The 21,321-nt window shown below is 45.4% G+C and overlaps 1 protein-coding gene across 8 annotated transcripts in view; it reads right to left on the reverse strand.

The window, feature by feature from the left end:
• LOC106658064 (homeobox protein cut) overlaps positions 1–21,321 on the reverse strand; it is a 115,619-nt gene that overhangs the window by 46,623 nt on the left and 47,675 nt on the right. For all 8 annotated transcript variants that reach the window (XM_014379874.2, XM_023460891.1, XM_014379873.2 and 5 more), the window contains one exon: positions 10,457–10,657. In XM_014379874.2, the coding sequence (XP_014235360.1) occupies positions 10,457–10,657 (201 nt within the window). The remainder of the gene's footprint in view (positions 1–10,456; positions 10,658–21,321) is intronic.

Raw genomic sequence — 21,321 nt, forward strand, 5'->3', positions numbered from 1 at the left:
TGCGATTTTCTACGGCCGCCACCGAACGAGCGAGCGAGCGAGCGACTCGGAGCAGAGAAAGAGCCGAAAGAGTAGAGTGTTTAATTAAATTAATTATATGCGCGCGTGGAAAAGCCGTCCATAATACCTAGCGCCGCTGCTTGGTCCTGCGCTCGCGAAAGACAGAGAACGAAATAGGGAATCGAGCGAGAAAGGGCGAAAAGGTTATTGTAGTGGAAAGAGGAGTCGGCGTCGGCGTCGGCCACCACGAATACGACGATTGCCAACTTTGATAGTTACATTTCATACATCCATCTATTCCCCTCAAATATTGTGTATGCTAAGGTCTACAATGTGCTCTCGAAGAGAGTTCGGGATTGCCTAACGACGAGGCGCGCAAGCTACACCACCGCCAGCAGCAACCATGAATCACTTCTATCTATCTCTCTCTCTCTCGCTCGCTCTCCTGCTTTACCGCACTTTCTATAGATTAATATTTTCGTTAATGGCCTTCTGCGTCGAATATTCTCTAATGAGTTTTCACGAGCTCGTTCGTCCGCGCACCCGTGCGCGAGTGCTAAACTTCGAGCTTTTGCAGTACTCGGTGCGCATGCGTTTTTTTCGGAAAAATTTTTTGCACTTCCCCCACACTTATGTATATGTCGGCAGCAACTGGGCACACGAGTCCCGCAATCCAAAATATTAAGCAAGTTTTTTGTTGCTATGGGCGTGCGGATCTTTTTTAATTTATACATTTGCGTTTACATGTTAAAAGTACGCGTGCTCGTGCTTTTTTGTTTCTTTTTATTTATATTATCCTGCCGGCGCGCCTGCGCGGGCGAAGCGTGGTATTAAAGCCCAACTTTACGTGCTCGTGGAGGTAAATACATTTTTAAATATAAGTTTTTTGCTGCGTTAACGCATGTATGGTAGATACATACGCCGGCTCAAGCTTGGCTCGTATCGGGAATTATCCTTTGGTTTTCGACTGAGTGTGTATTATCCTTTGGACGTGGTATGAGACGGTGCAGAGCATCAAACGGTAACTCGCTTCTCTTTCTCTCTTTTCGCCTTTCTCTCTCTCTCTTTCGATGCTTCACGCAGCCGCCCTCTCTCATCCCTTTTCCTCGCGGATAGCGCGCCCCTCGGTATACACTTCGTCTGACTATATTCTCCGACTCTGCTCAGCGCGAGTGTGTATAGCTTGGCTACTTATATATTGGACCCGAGACAGGCAGCATCGAGCGCGGAGCGAAGAGCAAATTACAAATGTAAACTAATTTTGCCTTATTCATATTTTATAAGCGATTGATGTCGAGGAAAATGTCATTATTCTTTGGCTTTCGTGTATACTCGCCGCGCGGAGCTCTTGGAATTCTCCACTGTTCGCTGACTGGCTGCGTACTGTATTAAATTACGATGGCGCTGCAGTTCAATGAGCGGAAAAAAAAGATTAGAATAAAAGTTACGAGTCGTGATTATAAAAGATTAATCTTCCTTCATATACACACTGGCTGCAAGTAGCGGTATTATATGTATCTGACTATATGCGGATGATGCTGCGTACAGTAGTCGCTAGTATTCGCGATTACTGAAGCGTTAAGAATGGGTCGATCGCACGCGGTAGCTTCGACGATTCATGATTCAGTTCTTGATTTCGTTTTTTTTTTTTTTTTAAGTCATTCGAGTGCTGCACTGCTACTGCTGCTTTCTGCACACACACACACACACACACGTGCTCTATTTTGCTTCTGCTCTCGCTCTGTCTCTTGACTCTCGACTCACAGCCCTTGTAACGCGACTGATTCCCGCGTATTCAATTGTGATTGATCACCGAGCGCTGATTGAGCTTTCCAAATGGAAGTCAGAGTCTCTCTCTCTTTCTCTTTCTCATTCTCTTTCTGCAGACTATGTGTCTTTACTGCGCGCACAGCTCCTGTACATATTATACGTATATACGTTTATATGATGGAGAGAACTGCGAAACAAAACGAGGAAGCCCGAGAGCTTGCGGAACTTTCACAGTGCGTGCGTGCATCTCAACCGAACCAGTCCCCATCCTCCCCCTCTCTTGTCTCGTCTGTAGCGAAATATAATGGAGTAAAATTCATACGACTCGGTACTCGCTTTACGCCGTAGCTGCGTAGGCGCGCATACGTGTATCTATCGGTACGATAAAAAGACAGGGCAGAACAGCAGAACACTGCTGACGGTCTGCGGGGGGAAGGAGAGGGAGCTTGAGTCTCTCTCTGCGTATATCAGTACGCGCGTGCTTCGGCACAAAGGAAGGATTAATTTTAAATATCGTGGCCCAAAGTTCTCTCTTCTCGCTGGCTCGTCTCTTTCTCCCTTTTTGCGTGCGCGCGTATTATGTGGCTCTCGGTCTCGATAACCAAATGTCCCTGGGCGCTCTCTCTCTCTCTCTCTCTCTTTTTCTCTCTCTCACTCTTTCGGCTCAGCAAGGACCAGCCCCGATGCTATTGTCTACAAGGAGGACCGACATGTGGACAGCAATTTCGCAAGCTCTGCGCATATAGTACGTATTATTATATGCTCAATACAGAACCGTAAAAGCTCGATTTCTTTTTCTCATTTCTTCGCTTGTTGTATGCTCACCGGGGATACTCGAGCTACTGCTGGTGCTGCTTCTACTGCCAATTAGGCTATTAAAAAGTTCCCTCTATGCACTAACCAGTAGCAACACACTCGGAAGCCAGGGCTACATATACCTATCAATAATTCATATTCAATTAAGCTTCGGATTGCTTTTGAAAAAGTAGAAGAGAGAGCAAGTGCCTCGGCTGCGCGATCGCATGAATTGATAAAATTCATGCACGAGTCCAAGTCTAGGTTTAATCGCCTTTTTAAATCCTGCAACTTTTCTCGACGTTTAATCTGTATATCTATATGCGCTTCGAGGCAAGGATATGGATGCCTAGTTTGCAGGGTAGAGAGAGAGAGAGAGAGAGAAAAAAAAAAAGAGACAAGTAACTCTGGCGCTCGGAAAACGAAATCGTAATAAAAGTATAACAGTGCGAGGAGAAGGTGGGGATTGGCGCGAGTAGGAAAGAAAGAATACGTACGGCGCGGGATTGATATATTCGCATACGGAATTTTTAACTAGCAGATAGCAGCGTACAGCGACTGAAAAGTTATGAATCTAATTTTCGCTTGGTTCGTATTTGTATCCTCCCTCTCACTCGCACTCTCGTATACGTTCCGCGCGATGCATCTTCCTTTTTCCTCCGATCTCTCTCGCGCACTGTGTACAGAAGGCTTCGTTAGAGCTTTTATCGCCGAAAAGGCCGGATTAATTTCCGAGAATTTTTTTTTTCGCTGCGTCGATTCTCTCTCTCTCTCTCTCTTTTACACTCAGCCACACTGCGCGTCTCTCTCACTCACTCTATCTCTTTCTCTCTCTCTCTCCCTCTCCCTCTCTCCAATTCTCTCGCATTAACGATAATTAATAATTAGCTGGTAGAGAGTCACGATCTTGGCTTACTCGGGCAGGCGCGCGCGCGATCAGCGAGTCTTTAATCTTTGACGAGGCATGCCGCGGCGGTGCATGCAATATATAAGCGAGCGAGCCCCGAAGAATTAGCAAAGTAATATATAAGACGGCCTCGTTTCCACTTATCGATCAGGTACCCGCTCACATGCACACACTTACACCTACGATAGGCTCGAGTAGTAGCCCTGCGCGCGTGAGCGAGTTCACGAGCTCGACGAGCGTCGTGTTGTTATTATCGTGATTATCGACGATACATCCCCCACCAAACGACGACGACGACGACGACGACGTCGACGGCGATGGTAGCGGCGGTTCGGTGAGCAGCAGCTCGTACTTATCGCCCATGACGGAGGGGGTGCAAGGCAAGCACGGGGGGATCTCGCCTTTTATGCATCCTATACATTCATCGCGAAAGGATCGCTCTGGAAAGCTCAAAGACGCACATGCAACTGCCGTGTGACTGCACTCCGTGCATGTGCGCGCGCGTTTAAAAATGGAAAAAAAAAGAAAGAGGGAGCTAAAACTTGGCCCATAGAGGAGGATATTGCGGTATATCGATAGTATGCGCTTGACGGTAATTTATAAACTTTTTTATGTCTCTTTTTCTTTCTCTCTCGCTCGCTCACTCGCAAGCTGGCTTAGCTCGCGGTTGGAAAATTATCGAGGACACGAATATACATAAAGTTATACACGTGCAATTTGCCGGCGCCCACCCCCTTTACCGAGCTTTTCTATATATACATACACATAATATCGTTATATTGATAGAAAGATGCGATTAGACCTCTGTGTATACGTATATTACTATAAGCTCGAGTTATTTCGGTCAAATGCCTGTGTGTGTGCGTGCGTGTATGTGTGTACGGAAAAAGGGTGTATAATAAAGCATTTAGATCGCCTATCGATGAGTCAACAAATCGAAATAATAAAAAAGCCTACTGCTAGAGTAGGCGCACCACGCAACTTTTCTATTACGAACCGCGGGGAACGGGCACGGGGCATTCGTCAGTCCAAAGGGTAGTAGCAGTAGTATGGCTTGGGCTTGGGTCGTTTTTTTGAAACGGCAATGATTTATCGGCCGCCGCGGTGTATAATTTAAGTCGACTCGAAGCAGCCTGCAGTTATATTCATATATACATGTACGCGTTTGTATATAACGCGTATTATACACATGCTTGAAATTCGCTTGGCCCTATTTCTCGGGTCGCGGTGGCTTATTGCGCGCGTATGTTCCTCAAGAGATTTTTATTGCACGTCGCGCGTCCGTTTTTCCTCACTCTTTCTTCGGACGAAATCGATAAAGATTATCGGGATCGGAGCTGCGGCTTTTCTAATGGCTTATGCTTCACCATATAGCTTGTGTGTACTAGCAAATGTGCGAGCGTTGGTGTGTATATATATTCAACCTCTGCGGGGTAATTGCAATACAATCGTTAAAGATACGCATCTCTGCTGCTACTGTTACTGACCCCCTCCTCCTGCGCTGGTCTCCCAGCTCTCCTTCCTTATACTCCGCGCTCTACCCCCTTCAGCCTCGATCGATTCGACTCCGCGGCTTTTAAACTTTACAAGAGAGCCACCCTCATACTCTTTTTCTCTCTCTCGAATGTACATATACGTACGTGTATAAATAAAAGCCAACTCGCTCGCTCTCTTCGCTTGTTTCTTGTTTCTTTTATTATTTTATTCGCCGACGAATGCGGAAAAACAGACAAAAATGAATATGGAGGGACACGATTTGCTGCTTATATCCTATACGAGCTTCATAAATGTGCCTGACTGCGTGTGGCGAATTCGTAAAAGTAACTTTCTAATTATTCAGATTTTCTAATTAACGCTTCGATGATGGAGCGTGGCGCGTTCAGAGACCCTCTATATACATGCGCTGTCTTTTCCTGGCACTAGACGAGCTCGCGAATAATCGCGAGATTCTCATTCCCGTAGGTATACTTTTGGAGCTTCGTTAAAATGATTCATGATGTGTGCGAGCAAAGCTTGACACGGCTGCCAACATTACTACCAAAGGACACGAATAAAGTGCATTATCGATGTAACTGTATTTTTATTTGTTTTATTTTAATTTTTTTTTTTATTTAGGTACGAGTCGAAAATACCTGCTGAACTTGACGCGAACGCGTCGATGATGGATCTGAAGATCATGAGAATTGACGTTTGATACTAGGAATGAAAATTGTTAGGCTTTTTTTGGACAGCTGCAGCTTACGTAGCCCCCGTAAAAATTGGCAGTGGTGATTCAACAACATAATTGGATCTTTTAATACCTCGGAGATTCGGCTGGAGCAGCGGCAGCAGCTATTACAGAGCTTTTGCCAATGCAAGCGGGTGGGTGGGTGCGCTCGGTCAGCTCTTTCAGCTTTTTAGGGCTACTCGAGTCTCGAGACCAGAGGAGACCTTATAAAAGCTCGGCCATGTGTGTAGTGTGTGCAACGCGTAGTAGCAGCGGCACATCGCAATGGAAAGAGTAGAGCAGACAGAGACAGACGCAATTTCGCGGGGTTACACGTGGAGAGACCTTCCGGCCAGATTATATGTACGATGAGGATAGATAGAAGAGGGAATATATACATATAAGCGTAGATATGAAGATAAAAAGAAGAGAGAACGAGCGGAAAAAGCTTTCTCTGACGCCGCCATCGACTCTCTTTTTCTCTCTCTCCCGACCGGAGGAGGAAGCCCGAAAGTGAGCGAAAAAAGAGGTAAATCTCGCAGCACGCCGATGGACGAGGAAGCAAAACGCCCGACTAAAAAAAAAGAAGGAGTTTGAGAGAGAGAGAGGGAGTACAACGCAGCCAGGCAAAATTTCTGCAAACGAAAAAAGGGGTGTGTGCTCGCGTTCGTATATATACTTCCGAGTTTCTATATTTTATTCTCTACTTGAAACTTACGAAATGAATATCCTAACGATATTGGTTTGAACCGTTGCCCGGTAAACTGCCCAACGAAACTGCACCCGACTAAAAAAAAAGTTAAAAAAAAAAACTATTCGCAAATATTTCTTTCACGCGTGGCTCGTACATACGTGTGCGCGCTCGTGTGTGCAGTGTCTGCGGAGCTCGAATGCATTTTTTTCTGCGTCAATTTTTTTTGTGCACATGTAAGCATCCACAGGCAATCTTGAAAACCCCTTTTTTAATGCCTTTTACGGCGATACATGGCCCCTTCTATAAATCTATTCAGTAAAGCAATGGAGCTCGTACAGATGTATACTCGAAATATTTCGATCAACGCATGCCCTTTACTCGTAACGCATCAGATCGACTGCATCTTGTATGCATAAATTTATAATGGCCACACGTCTCAAGTTTGAGAGTCAACATCGTAGACATTACTATAAAGCAAAGACAATAAAGCGAATCGAAGTTGCGCTGCCAATACGCTCAGCCTCAGAAGAACAACTAAAAACGGTATGTATGTAAGGGCGTGAAAGAGACTCTACTATATATGTGCCCACGAGAGGCGCAGAGGCGATAAAACATTGGCTGCTTATATACGTTACGTTAAGCGCGAACCGTTAGTCTGTCGTTCGACACACACAATGGCATACGAGAGTGAGAGAGAAAGAGAGAGAGCAACGTGTGTGACTATCCGCTATAAGCTATAAATAGACTTATATGCTTACTCTCTCTCTCTCTCTATCTCTCTCTGGTAGTCGTTCGCAAGCACGGTCTATATAGGCTGCATTATTATTCACGCGAGTGCAGCCACTATTGCTGCTGCTACTGCTTGTTCCGTCAATCTCGAGAAAAATCGTCGAAAACGTCCAAGAATGCCGCCCGTGCGGTATCTGGGTCGAGACGAAAGAGATCGCCCCTGTACATATACGTTAAAGCGGCAGCTCGTAATCGCCACTTTTATGCGCTAGTATATATAGTAGTAAGTGCGTGAGTAGTAAGAACGTTATACATATATCGCTGCTTTATCGTCGATTTATTAGAAAAGAATCTGGAATCTTCGGAATTATAATAAAAAAAAATTGGTTAATAATATCTTCCTCTACTTCTTGCTTATTTTTTATCGAGACGATAACGGATTCTGTCGTTTATTTGCACATAATAATTCACACGAGTCGCGTCGATCAACATTTTTTTCTTTCGCCTCGTGAGCATCGTCGATGTGTCGATCGTAAAATGTTATATTACGATCGAAGGAAAAAATTGATCAAGCGTCGAATATTGTGCAATAGAGTCTGGCTCTCGACGACGATTTGGATCGTAAATGCCAGAGCTCAAAATTGATCAACGAAACGCGCGAACGTAATTTATTATCTGGTTTATTTTTCGATCGTGCGTCGTGGATCATTATTACGGCTGCAGCGCGGCATGGCGTTATCAGTAGAGCCGACGAATTATCAGCCGTAACACAGATCGCGGCACAACACTATTGGTTACATGTATTTACAAATACATATTCTACGACATTATAAAGCAATGTCGTAAGTCGCATCGGCAACATGGCTGCGCGCGAATCCACATTATACATACTCTCGCGCCAAAGCGCAGCGAATTATGCTTGTGACATGTTTGCTTTAGCTTTTGGTTTATATACGCGCGCTTTAGCGCTAAGGAGCGAGTTTATTTCTTGAATCTAGTGTCGGTACATTAGCCGACGTGTTTGTGAAACATACACTTGTACAGCCGCAGCGGCGCACTGCGCTCGAGCGCGGCGCGGCGTCGTTATTTGCCTTGGCACATCTCACTCGGCGCGCCGCTATACGCTATATACATGCGTACAACACCGCTGCCGAGCTATATACTCTTTCATCTTTTGCACACAAGTATACGCTCGCCACGCGCCCGTGTTAATATCGCTTTTCCCCGGCGCGCGAGGGGGCAAAGATTCTCTCTCTCTCTCTCGCTCCTGCACGCCTCTCTCGAACTTTTGCACTGGTGCGATTAATTTCGCGCGCTGCAAGCTCGGGCTGTGCACAATATCGCAAGCGTTGACCGAAAAAAATCGCGCAAGACGCGCGATAATTATAGCCGAGGCGCATTTCTGCGCCATTAAATCGTCTCGAGTCGGTGTTATTATGTATTTGTATCGAATCGATCGACTCGACTCGTTTCGAGTCCATTGAAGCTTCCGAATTCGAAGTCGTTCTGGCTCATTGTCCCGCTCATTCTCCTATCGCATAAGCTATCCTCTTTTTTCCTTGAGCTCGAGCTATCGGTTGTTCGCAATAGCCAATTAAAAGACGAAAGAAGCCGAGAGAGGCACTTTTTCACGCCTTTGACGATCTGCAACAACACCCACAATGCAGCCGCCTTAACGACTTTGAAGCTTTTCCAATAGAGACATTATTATATCCGCTTGGCAAAACCGAACGCTCGAACGGCACAAAATACTTGTGCCGAGAGTATACGCAGTGCCGATGAGAGGAAGGTTTTGCACTTTGACAAGGGGTTCCACGACGTGATTGAGGAGAGAGAGAGAGAGAGAAACAACGCCCGACAACGACGACGTCGATTATATTATATCGGCAGCTATTCGAGTGCGCCGTTTAAGCACGTTGCTTTATTATATTGGCTTTAAAGCTCGAGCTAAGTAGCTTTGCCGCGCGTACTCCATTTATCGCTCGGAGACTCGCGACGAGTGGCTATTTGCACTCTTTTGAATAAACACTTTTTTTCGCGGATCGAGAAATTTATGATTTTAACGCGCCAAAGTAAGAATGATAATTCGTCGAACACGAATTCGCTACGTGATGTATCGTATGTGTGACGGCTGAACGAAAATTGGCAGCGATGTTGTATACGCGATCGCGCTATAATGCACACAAAACAGCGGTATAGTAGCACGAGCTGCCTCCTATATACACGTCGTCGTTGTCGTTTCCGTGCGCGGGCTGTTTAACTTTCTCTCGGCAGTTATTTTTGCATCGCAGGCAAATTGGCTTCTCGTACACACTTACCATACTCACACACACACAGGCTCGGGTTATTTACCCTGCGCGCCGAGCCGATAAATATACGATAAGGTTATCGTCGCATGTGACATAAACACTGCTGCGTCCATGCGATCGGACGTGTACTCGAAGGAGCTGTGTGGCATAGTTTTCAGCAGCTTGTGTATCGCTTCTGCATCGATGCAGTCGCGAAAAAAGAGACAGAAAAAAAAAAAGAAAAAGACTTTCATATGCGTAAAAATATATCGCGGGCAATAACGCGTGCCAATTTTTTCGCTCGAGATCGATGTTCCTGCGACTCTCTTTTTATTGTTTCGCGAAAGATCGTCGAGTCGACGACGCTGCTGTGAGAAAAGGTGAACGCTCCCTCTTCTGCGGCCTCTCTCTTTCTCTCTCTCTCTCCCCGTAATATTATATTCATTTTCGGATCAACGATTTGTCTGCAGATTTCTCGGAAGACTATTTATCATTCGTGAACTTTCGTGTTGGATTCGAACGCGCATATATATCGCTAAAAAAGACGCTCGTCGAGTCTTAGGTCGTCGTCGTCGTCGTTTATTTTAAAAGCGGCAATTCGGGATCATTTTATTCGGCTGACTCGAGCCGAGAGATAGAGAGGCAGCGTGGCGGCTGTTTCATAAAAGCGCTCAATTATCCGGAAAAGCAAATAACAAATTGGAAATGTGTTGTTGTTGCAAGCCGTTATAAAAGCCGAAACGGCCGCTTTTGCCCGTACATAATTCATCTGTTTCCCTCTCGCACTCCTATGCTCGGCTTGGATGCATGCGCGCGGCTGTGTATATTTAATATAAACTCGCGGCGAGTGCGGAGCTCGCGACAATTCGGCTACGACGACGAAATTAGATGTACTAATTGAGCATGAACGCGCGGCATTGCTGCAAGCTGCACTGCACACGCGTCGCCCCACGCTATAATTCGTTATGCGGCGAAGTTGCAGCGAAAATAATGATGACGATCCGGACAATCGGATCGTTTCGGACGAACATATACATAGAAAAATAGCGTGAGTAAGAAAAGTTTACCTCTCTATCCTTGGCCTGTAGCTCCTGCTCGTGATTCGCGTTGGGCGTCCGCCTGTTGTTGCTCGAGTCCTGATTCTGATTCTGATCGGTGCTCTGAGCATTGTTGCTGCCCTCAGTCTTGACATTAGCCGTGTCGTTGGCCGACGCCGAAGCCAACTGCTCCTTCAGCACTGACACCTCCTTTTCCGCTAGCGTTGCCCTCTGCAAAAGCGACAAAATAACGAAAATGTATTAATTAATCGAGTCGACTTTATGCTTCTTTTTTACAAACATAATACACGATGAATGCGGCCTTTCTCGGCAGGCGAGATCAAACGAGCTCGCGTTTATAAGCACTAGCGACATAAACGCCGCTGCGTGCTGCGTGTGACTTAAAATAGATCTCGATAGAGCCAATGTGTTATTGCCGTGAATGATCGTAACAATTGCGTCTCGATATAAATATATTTAACCTCTCTCTCTGTCGCACTCTGCTTTTCGCTTTAATGTTCCGGCTCGCGAGACTTTTGTCTACGGGCCGCCGCCGAGGAAAATTAACCGACTTGAAAATCAATCAATTCCTCTCTCACTCGCCTCTCGATTTAGAGCCTATACTTTTCGCTGTTGCGCACACGTATACGCACGTGGAAATAGAACGAGCCGCGAAAATGTCAACAATGACGAGGCCCATTGTGTGACACTGTGACTGTATAGATGCTTACATATATTCTACGCAAAGGCAACCCTTTTTTTGCCATTAATACCCTATTCGGCAATGTGGCGTTACTTGTTATTCGTGCGCCGATACATGCAGAAAACCGAACGAAAATATAGGCACGAATCCATAGTTTCTGCAGTCATTATAAAGTTCAACACAAAAGCCACATCGCTTCCTCTCTCGCCACTGCTGTTTTTTTTTTTTACTTTTTGTCGTTGGCGCGCACACCTTTCGATACAGAGAGAAATGAGAAGCAGCAGCAGCCACCAGTGAGTTTTTTTGCCTATATCATAAAATTCATATACATCGATACTCTTTATTCGCTCGAGTCGAGCAAGGCTTTATATAGGCACGAGTGGGAGCCCGCAGTTGAAATCAAACTTGCGAAAAAATTACAATAGCTCTAAATATACAGTAAAACCCGGAGCAAGAGAGAGAGAGAGAGAGAGAAAGAATCGAAAAAAGAGTAGGTGAAAGAATGGGGTAGTTACGCTCGAGAAATGAATAAAACAATGCGGAGAGACAGAGAGTGAGGGTTTTTTTAGAGGCAAAACGAGCCGTGTGACAGCTAACTCGTGTATTGGTAGGACGGGATCGCAATGGATTCTGCCGATAGGCATTATACAAGTATCAATTTTTATCGCAAGATACACGACATGAAAGGAAGTATGAAAAATCGACACGGCCATAATTACGCAACCTCGTTCGTATACACACGAACAAGAGATTGTATATAGTTGCACACGAAGAGCTTTGAGTTTGTCGCGTGTACGCACCTGCATTATTATAGAATAAAGAGGATAGGCTGCTGTCCTAAAGCCAGAGACCAGAGTTGGGACGTTTGAGGGGATCGCGTTTTTAAACTTTGCCCATAAAGAGTCTCTAATAAATATATCGCGCTAAATGCTATAGAGTCCTTGCCAGTGGAGAGGCACAGGTTCGGGGCCGGATATTAATTATAGATGCTTTTATATTCAAAGTAGCCCGCGCATACCAGCACACCCCTCGAGATGCTTCTCTTTTTTTCTTCTTCACCGTTCCACATTGCTCTCTTTTTTAAGCCTCACCCGGCTCATACACAGGAAAATTGAGGGATAGAAAGAGCGCGAGAGAGAGAATCAACGGCCCCTTTTCTTGCCTTTATTGACCAAATACTCTCCCAATATAGATATAGATACATTATCGTTCGAGACCGAAGTCGGCTTTGATTTTTTCAATAACGTACACACGCTAAAATAATATCGCGTAGAACAAGCGATTCTCGAGCTCTCTCGCGCTCGCCTTATCTTATCTTATAATTTGTAATTAGTACACGGTAATTGGATGACTTTGAAGCTTCGATAATAAATATATGCGAGTATATAAGTGTATTCGACGAGTCGAGAAGAAAAAAAAATGAAGGAGAGACGAAGTGTCGTATTGATTTTAGGCGACGATGTTTCATCGAACGCGATGAAGTCATCGCGATATTCTCGCGAGCGTTGTATTTTAATAATAACACAAACTGCGCGCGGCGCTCGGGAATCAATCTCGTGGAACGGAGGAAGTTTTCGCTGTTCTCGAAATAAAAAAAAGAGAAATAAAGAAAGAAAAATAATGAATTATTATTGCCCGAGCCGAGTTTTTAATAAAAACCCGACAGCTATTGATTTGCGTTTTACAAGCGAGCGTCGAATGCTTCTGTATTCTTTTTTACATAAGTGCATATGCATATTGCACGTACGAGGGCTACTAATCACGCGATTGATTTACACCGGCACTTATCGACCGATATGCAGGGGGTAAAACAAGGGGAAAAAACGTGTCCGCGTTGGCAAGGAATCGAAGGATCGACGCGAGTCTCGCTGATCGTGGGTTATATATCGCGCATAAACATGCAGAAAAAAGAGAGAGAGAGAGAGAGAATCGCGGCGATCCAGCAATTGTAATGATCCATTGTTTCCTGCGACATTCACGCACACAGACCGACGAAAAACCTTGACGATGTTATCGATAATTACGAAATGATACAGGCCGCCGCGGCGTAAATACATATCCGCGCTCGCGAGAGCTCTAATGCCATATCTCGATGCAGGCCGCCCGGCTCTCCTATACGTGTATAAGTGCTATAACGTCTGCTCTAATGCCCCACAGAACTAGTCTGCTGCACATATCCACGTTACGTTATGCAGCGCTGCACTTGTCTATCAATATAGCATATCCGCTGCCACGTCGCTCGGGATTTATTATTATTTTTCTTTTTTTTTTTCATTTCAAGAATATATTTGTCACGTGCTTTATTGCAGAAGACGCGTGCGTTCTTTTTTATTGTTATTATTTTTTTTATCGGATTGCAATTTTCCTCGTTGTTGTTTCGCGTTATATACATATACATGCCTGCAGTCGATCGTCCGGCGGAAGTCCGCCGACTGAGTACGCAGTAGTGGTAACATCATCAACACGAGCGCGTTCGTTTGAAAAATCGTCACCGTATTCGCAAATATAATACACATATATCGTTCTCGAAAAATCATTATTGATGATAATTATTCGTTACGTGAATGCAGCGAAAATTACTCTCGCTGATCGCGTGGGAGCGAGAGACATATTAGCATAATGAATTATATGTGTGTGTATCGTATGCATGCTTCGCGACACTCGCTAGGTCTCTCACAATACATGCACAGTACACACACACACACACATATGCGAGCATTGACGCGCTCGCTCGCCGTGCGATATTTTACTGCCGAATTCGCTGGCTATTACTTTAATTGCTTCCAGATGCTAATTGACGACCTAAACATATGCCGCGTGTCTGCTGCGCCGAGGCATATACATATAGCCAGTGTTATGTTATTCGTGTGTGCGCGAATCGATTTATGTGTTTCACACACAGGGCAAAGGATCTCGATATTCGCATTTCGCAGCGACATACACAAGTATCGTGCGGCATGTGTTTGTCATTAAGATATTGTAAAGCTCGAGTCTCTATTCTCTCTTACGGAACATTATCGGTTTTATTGAGTGACATATAAATGGGAACGGGGGCGTCATATATTTATATCCACACCCTATCGATTCGTCACTCGTCTTTATGTAAAAACATTAAAAACTCCCTCCAACTCTCTCGGGAGCACAAAGGATCCGGTACGAGTAAAACTAAAGTGCGATGCCATCGGATATGGCACCTGCTACTCGAGTGCGCACGAAATGATCTCTCGATTTCACTCGAACGATAATACGCAACGATCGCCGGTCTGCGCGAGCTAATCGTTGTCGCGAGGAATCCGAATTGAATGAAAAAGTATTGGTCATCGTGGTGACTTACGTAAAAGCTCCGATCGTCTTTTCATTCACGAGCTTGATAGCAGTACATCCATCTCATGTATATTACACGCATACAAGTAGCATAATGTGTTCGCGACGATCGAGCCATGCCAGCTGTTACTGGCATGTTAAGCACCTACTATCGCGACTCGCTAAGCGCGTACATACATGTGTACAAGTGTAAGTGTGTACGCGCGCAAAAGAGAGAGAGACGCGTGATCGACGCTCAAGGGCACGCTCGCGAGCGAATATCAATTATCGTGATTATATATTATGCAGCTCGATTGAAGCTTTTCAAGATCTCTCGAGCTCGCAGCGGTGGCTAATATTTTCCTTGGCAAATATTCGCTCGAACTTGGCACCGATATATGCACTCGTTCGCGTTACGCAGCAGCACACGCATTCGCATTTTCGGCGCGATTTCGGGTAGCTATGCGATGCGATCGAACAGCAGCAGAAAATAGCCGATTCGGATGTTCTAATATAATGGCGATAAATTCGCGTGGCAACGACAGCGACTCCGAGACACTGACGCGCTCTGCGTCGTATGGCTGCATCGATGCTGTCGCTTTTTACAAACAATTTAATTTAACGCTCAAGCGCGTTGCACACGTGCAACCGAAACGATCGACTTCTCGCGTATCTCTACCAAAGACAAAACTACGATCGTGATGCTTTTCGACCGCTGGTATACTTGTAGATATGTGTATACGGAGTCTCGAGCATTGGAAAAGACATTAATATCGTTTCGAGGAGCAGCAGGCAGTGTCGGAAGCTCTTGTCGAGGCAGTCGACCGGGATCCCGAGAAACGAAACTTGCGGGCGCAATAGAGACCGAGAGTGGCAAAAAACCGCTCGAAATGACGCGTCCCCTTCTTTGGTCTCGCATAGTAGCTGACTTAGAAAATGAAATAAAAAGAAAAGAAAAAAGAAATAAAGAAGCGTCGGTTAACGATCTTGGTCTGGTCGGGTGGGAATTGTTAGTTCGGCCGCAACCTTGATGCGGTGACCCGCTCTCGTATCGCGCACCCGACGACTCGACTGGTATTTTGCGCACGCCAGTCTATATTTATGTGTGGTCACTTCTTTACACGGTCATTAAATGGCGAATCAATCGATCGATTGATTGATTTGACCATCTGCGCGAATGTCGCCTTATACTTTTCTTTGAATAATTATACACGTAGAGGTACTCAATATTTGCTCGTACGCGCGGTAATTTCTAGATTGACAGCCTATAGAATATATCGTGTAATCATTGCACGCGTGTGCATGACCCGATCGAACTCAAGGTACGACACTGCAGTCGTGCAGTTGGAAACTTATTGCCACAAAAAAAAAGAAAAGACAGATACTTCTATCTTGAAAGTATATGGGCACCCCTCAAGATTCATTTCTCTAATACATCCCACAGGAACGTAGAGGGTACTCTGTTTTTTTCCATATACATGGTCGAGCAGCGCGCGATATTTCAAATTTTCTTATTACATCGCGGTGTTTCAAGGTGCGAATGATCCTTCTTACTTATGCCCCTCTCTCTTTCTTTACCCTCCGCAGTTCAATCTCGCGAACGACTCCATATTTATTATTAAGCTCGCTCCCACGCACGCGGCCTATTGCCTTTCCCTGAAAAGCTGATTTCGCGCCCGCGTACATCTCGCGCCTGTATTTATAGACTTTTATAGGTCGGCCGCTTGGTACTTTATCGTACAAAATATAATGCATATAAATATTCATTTTCTTCGAGTATACGCGAATAGATAAAATTGTCCCCTTTTTGACATTTCTCCAATCAATTAAAATCGAGTCATTAGCGACTGATCCACAGTCAAGACGAACATCTCGATGGAAACGATCGCTGGTAGTGGGAGAGATTTATAACATCTCGCGGCGTGAGAGCCACATAAAAAGAGCACGCGTTATCGAAAATTTTTCCACGCACTGCGTACTAAGGCGGCGTGCAGATTGCACGAGTGAAAAAAAAAAGTTCATCGACCGCGTTCGAGCAAGTCAAGTGAAGTTTATATTATTATGACAATTGTGAGTGTACGTGTTGGTGTGTATACGTATACCACTATACGCGCAGCGTAAGTTATATATGCAGAGACCAATCACGTCGATAATATATTATAGGCTCGATATTGTGCCGTGTATATATACAAGCCGATGAGTGACACGTGTTCCCACGTGAATGGTCGGCTGCATAGATAGTACATAGGCAGCAAGTACTTTATGTATGTATACACATTCAAGTGTAGCGTAGTGCAAAGTCGAAGTCGCGTTCGAGCGCCTGCGAAGCTTTTCTCTGCAGCTGTGCCGCAGCTATATACACTATATGTGCGGCGATACTTGTGTATTATAATACTTGGACAATTTATCAACGCGCAACTTGTCGTCGTAATATTTGAGAGATATGTCAATATGTGTGTTGCACACGTACACAACACAACGATCTCATTGTGCTATACGTGATTCTCCCGTACGGTCCTGCACGTATACATCTATGTAATCTTGCCCTTATCGAGAAAAAGAAATGAAAGAAGCGACTCTTTTGATGTTGCTAATGAAAAATTCAAGCCCTTTCTTAAACATCGGTCGATCCAGTGCGTTCTTCGCCGCCGCAAGTTCCTTACCCCATTCGCCGCAGCCCCGGGTATAATAAAGAACTTTGAGAAGCTCGTCTCTCTACTTCCGGCCTGGCTCGTCGAGCAAAGCGATAAATCACACAGACTCGCGCCCGCGAAACGATCATTTTTTTTTCCTGTAGCTCGATGCTCCACCGCGCCTATATATATCGTACGTCATCAAGCCTTTCTTTCTTTCTCTCTCACTCGCGAAATAACGCCAGCGGCAGCAACCGCGCAATATTTGCTTTGACAGATTGGCTAAAGCTCGAACAATGGCCCGTTTGATCTTCGACGAAAACAATGGGCTGAAAGATGGCTAATTTGACGAATCTATTCTCCCTCACTGCTGTGCTGTGTGTAATGTGTGTTATGTCAGTATGTATGTGTAGGTGCATATATACATGGTACTCGTGTATCGGAAGCCAACAGGCAGCAAATGCCGGACAATCGCGTTGTACAGAGCACCACAGCAATAACAGCAGCAGCAGCAGCAGCAGCAGCAGAAGCAGCAGCAGAGTTAACCATCCGCATGGTCGAGGCTATTTCCATTGGGTCCGTAGCGCTTCGATGCGCGCACGAGCCTTTTCGAGTGCAATAAGTCAATCATCTGAAATAGCTCGAATCGTTCATCTATAGATAAAACAAAGCAAGACTGCTGCTGCTGCTGCTGCTGCTGCTGGCGATGAAAATTGAAAAGTCAATGATTCGTGCGGCGCCATAGGCTAGAGATATTCGATTAACTCGTTTCGGCTGCGTGCGTCGCGTGCGACATTTTTTTTCTAATATATCTCTGTATATCGAAAAACATTGGCACGCAATCTCCTCGGCGAGGGCAAAAAAAAGCTATCAACGAGCGAAAGAGAGATATAGTATAGAAACAATAGGGCGAGACCGTATAGGATGGAACAAGGGGAGAGAGAAACTATAGGTTATATTTTAACGAGCGAGTCTAATGGCACCCCCGTGGTATGGAGAAAAAAAACGACGACGACGACGACGACGAAGAAAAAACCAGCGTGGCAGAGAGCACGCAGAGATTTGCCTATACGTATACGCGGGCTTGTGGACGCGAGCAGACGCGCGCATCGTTCGACAGCAGCACACCCTTTGCGAGTTGCAGCAGCAGCAGCAGCCCCTCGCCGCAACTCACGTTGTGTGTTGTTCTATAGGGCCACTTTTTCATCGCTGCTTCTCGATCTTCGCCTCGCGCGCGCACACATACACACGTGCACATAGATTACAATATTACACCAGCCAGCAAGCGTCGGCGACGTGGTACACAGTGGCTGCTACGAGCACCGCTAGGCTATTCTACTACAGGCAGCCTTGGCACTTTTGATCATAACATAAATTTTAATATGAAGGCTGCTGCTTCGTGATGAAAATATAAGATCGAGCGCGTCGTGATATTTATCACGTCACCCCTTTTCGGCCCTTCGCGCGCGTGCTAAACACACGACGACGACGAGCGCGCTGCGAGCGGCTGTTTTCTGCAGGTATTTTCGATGCATGCAGCACTCGCAGGCACCATGTACGAGGGCCGATTTTTTCTTTTTGCTCGTGTCTATACTCGCTCTCTGTTGCGCCATCGTCTCGATATATTTCATTTTCAGCCGAGCTATGCATGTACCGTACACGCCACCCGCCACATGTTGTAAAAGGTTCAGGTGGAGAGGCTTCGATGACCCCACTCTCGTCGTCGTCGATGGCTATTTGTTCCTTCGCGTAATCTTTCTCCGTTACACGTATAGCTTGAATGAATAACAATGAAATAACATTCGATATCTTTGTCTTCGTTTACTCCGAGCTTTATTATATAATAACTCCTATATATTATACTGGGGAGCAGTGCGCCTTGTTGTGTTATGTATTCGTATTGAAAATCTTTTGTGTTATCGGCCAGTGCGGGTAAGTGCGAGCATGAATTTTTAAAACGCGCGCGCGCCAGGCCTTGATCTCCATCGACCAACAGCAGTAGCAGCAGCTACACGTATAAGCGAAAATGTACCAAAGAATGGAATATTTGATTGAGCAAACAGAGAGCTTGAGCAAAAGAAGACGAAGAAAAAAGGCGCAGGGCTAGTTTCGCCTCTCTTTCTCTCCTCATCGCGAGAGAGCGCGTAATTAAACAAGTGATGAAAAGAATAACGATCCTTGTTAGTCCCTGCTGAATTGGCGTTAATTATCCCTCCTGTCACGCCTACGCTTGTTCCTCTTGTCTATATAGACGTATATACGCGTTTAAAAAAATAAAGGGAAAAATCAAGGAGAAGAAAAAAACAATAGGGAAAGATAGAGGGAGAGAGAAATGCTCGATCGACACCGATATCGACAAGTACTTCTTGCCTCTCCGAATCTCTTCCCTGCCGCGGCGTTTCTTCGGGTTCGTTTTGTGTGCACTTTTGACGCTTCTCCTATCTCAACTCTATACGTATATATCTACGAGCTTGAGCTCCCGAAATCCTTTGATTCATCGTCATCGTCGTCGTCGTCGTCTTGTCTCTGTCTCGATATATATTCGCTCGACTGTACACGGGGGTGCGGGCTGAAAGGGTTACTTCCGAATGGGGTTATCAGCCTCACGCCATCGCCTTTATTTTTGCCCTCCCCGCACTCTGCTCTATAGCTTTATAGAGATGAAGGCAGAAGGAGAACGAGAGAGAGAGAGGCGAAGAGGGGTGAGAGGAGATGGTAGAAGGTCCCCTGATTGGGACGATAAAAGAGCCCAAGAGACTATGCGCGAGGGAGAGAGAAAGAGAGAGAGAGTGGGCGGAGGGAGGGTTTAAAACACTAATTAGTTATCAAAGAGCAAGAGCGAAAGGGTTTTTGGTGTGACAAAATAGTCAGGCCTTTTCTCGAACTTTCTTGGTTGACGGGCGCCTCGTTGTTCGTACGTTCTGCGCTGCAGCCGCCCCTTACGCAGCTCTTCTACTTCTTCATCTTCCACGCGACTGTGCGCTTGATGGATCTCGCTTTCGGTCTTTCTTCTACTAGATAGGTTTTATACACTCTTTACTTTAATAGGCTCTCGTTGAAAAATCACCGCAACCCCGCGCCGCTCGCATTCTTTTCTTTACCCCGTTCTCTCGATGTCTTCCAATACGAATTTTATACAATATATACGGTGACTTGTAGCAACAAGACCTCATCCTTACAAAAAAAAAGGTAGAAAGAAAGAGAGATCGGCTTTCATAATCGGATCGTGAAAATGTTCAAATCGGTTTATTTAAAAATGTTGAGTCGCGGGAGAGCTTGAAACAATGTCACCAGCACGATAAAGCCCGAGACAGCATCACTATATAGGTATATTAAACTTGCCGCTTCAGCAAGACGCGTAGTTTATAATGAAATATCAGTTATTGTCAGTTGTCTCGCTTACTCAACTTCACGCTCGCGCGTCTATAATATAACCCCCGAGCCGCAGGCGCAAAGGAGCGCAGCTCGGAACTCGGAGGAAGGGCCATCTGATTGGAGCATCTATATGTATACATGACGAAGTGTCTTAATGCTCGACGCGAGGGCGAGAGAAGCCGTGTGCGGCAGTAGTCTCCACGGGCATCGCGCGCGAAAGCTCCAGCTTGTATATTGATTTTGGAATCATTAATTCCACGTCTAATCAGAGAAACTTGCGGCGGCCGGCTACGTGTGCAAGTGTACGAGTGTTGCGAGTGATGGCCCCCGTTGCTTATATTGAATGCCGAATGAGCAGCCGAGGCGCCTTTAAACACAGGTGTACGCGTATAGCCAGTCAAAGCATGCGGAGGCAGACTCGTCGTCCTTCTCGCGTGGACCCGATGCTAATAATCAACACATGCTGCAGAGACACATGCTATATAATACGTCCACACGTTCTCTACACCTGCAACTCTCGAGCTTAGAGATCCGCAAAAACAATCCAATTAATTCGATCGCTTGGATTTGCTAAGCTTTTAATTGACTATGACGACACACGTGTATCGTTTTTGAAAGATGTCTCGAGCGACGAATGACGCACCGATAATACTCGATCGCAAAAATACTCAAATCTTTAAGACCATCGTCGCCGTGTTGTGTTGTTATTTCGATCGTTAATATTGCTATACGTTTATGCAGCGCAGTTTTTATTTATTAATATTATCGCTTGATTCGCGATCGTAAAAATACGAATGACAGAAAGCGCAACTTCTTGTTATAACTCATTGTCAATTAAAAAAAGCTCCAGTGAATTATTAAAAACCGTGTATGTGTATATA

Source organism: Trichogramma pretiosum, unplaced genomic scaffold (assembly GCF_000599845.2).
Source record: "Trichogramma pretiosum strain Unisexual culture from Peru unplaced genomic scaffold, Tpre_2.0 scaffold6, whole genome shotgun sequence".
NCBI lineage: Eukaryota > Metazoa > Arthropoda > Insecta > Hymenoptera > Trichogrammatidae > Trichogramma > Trichogramma pretiosum.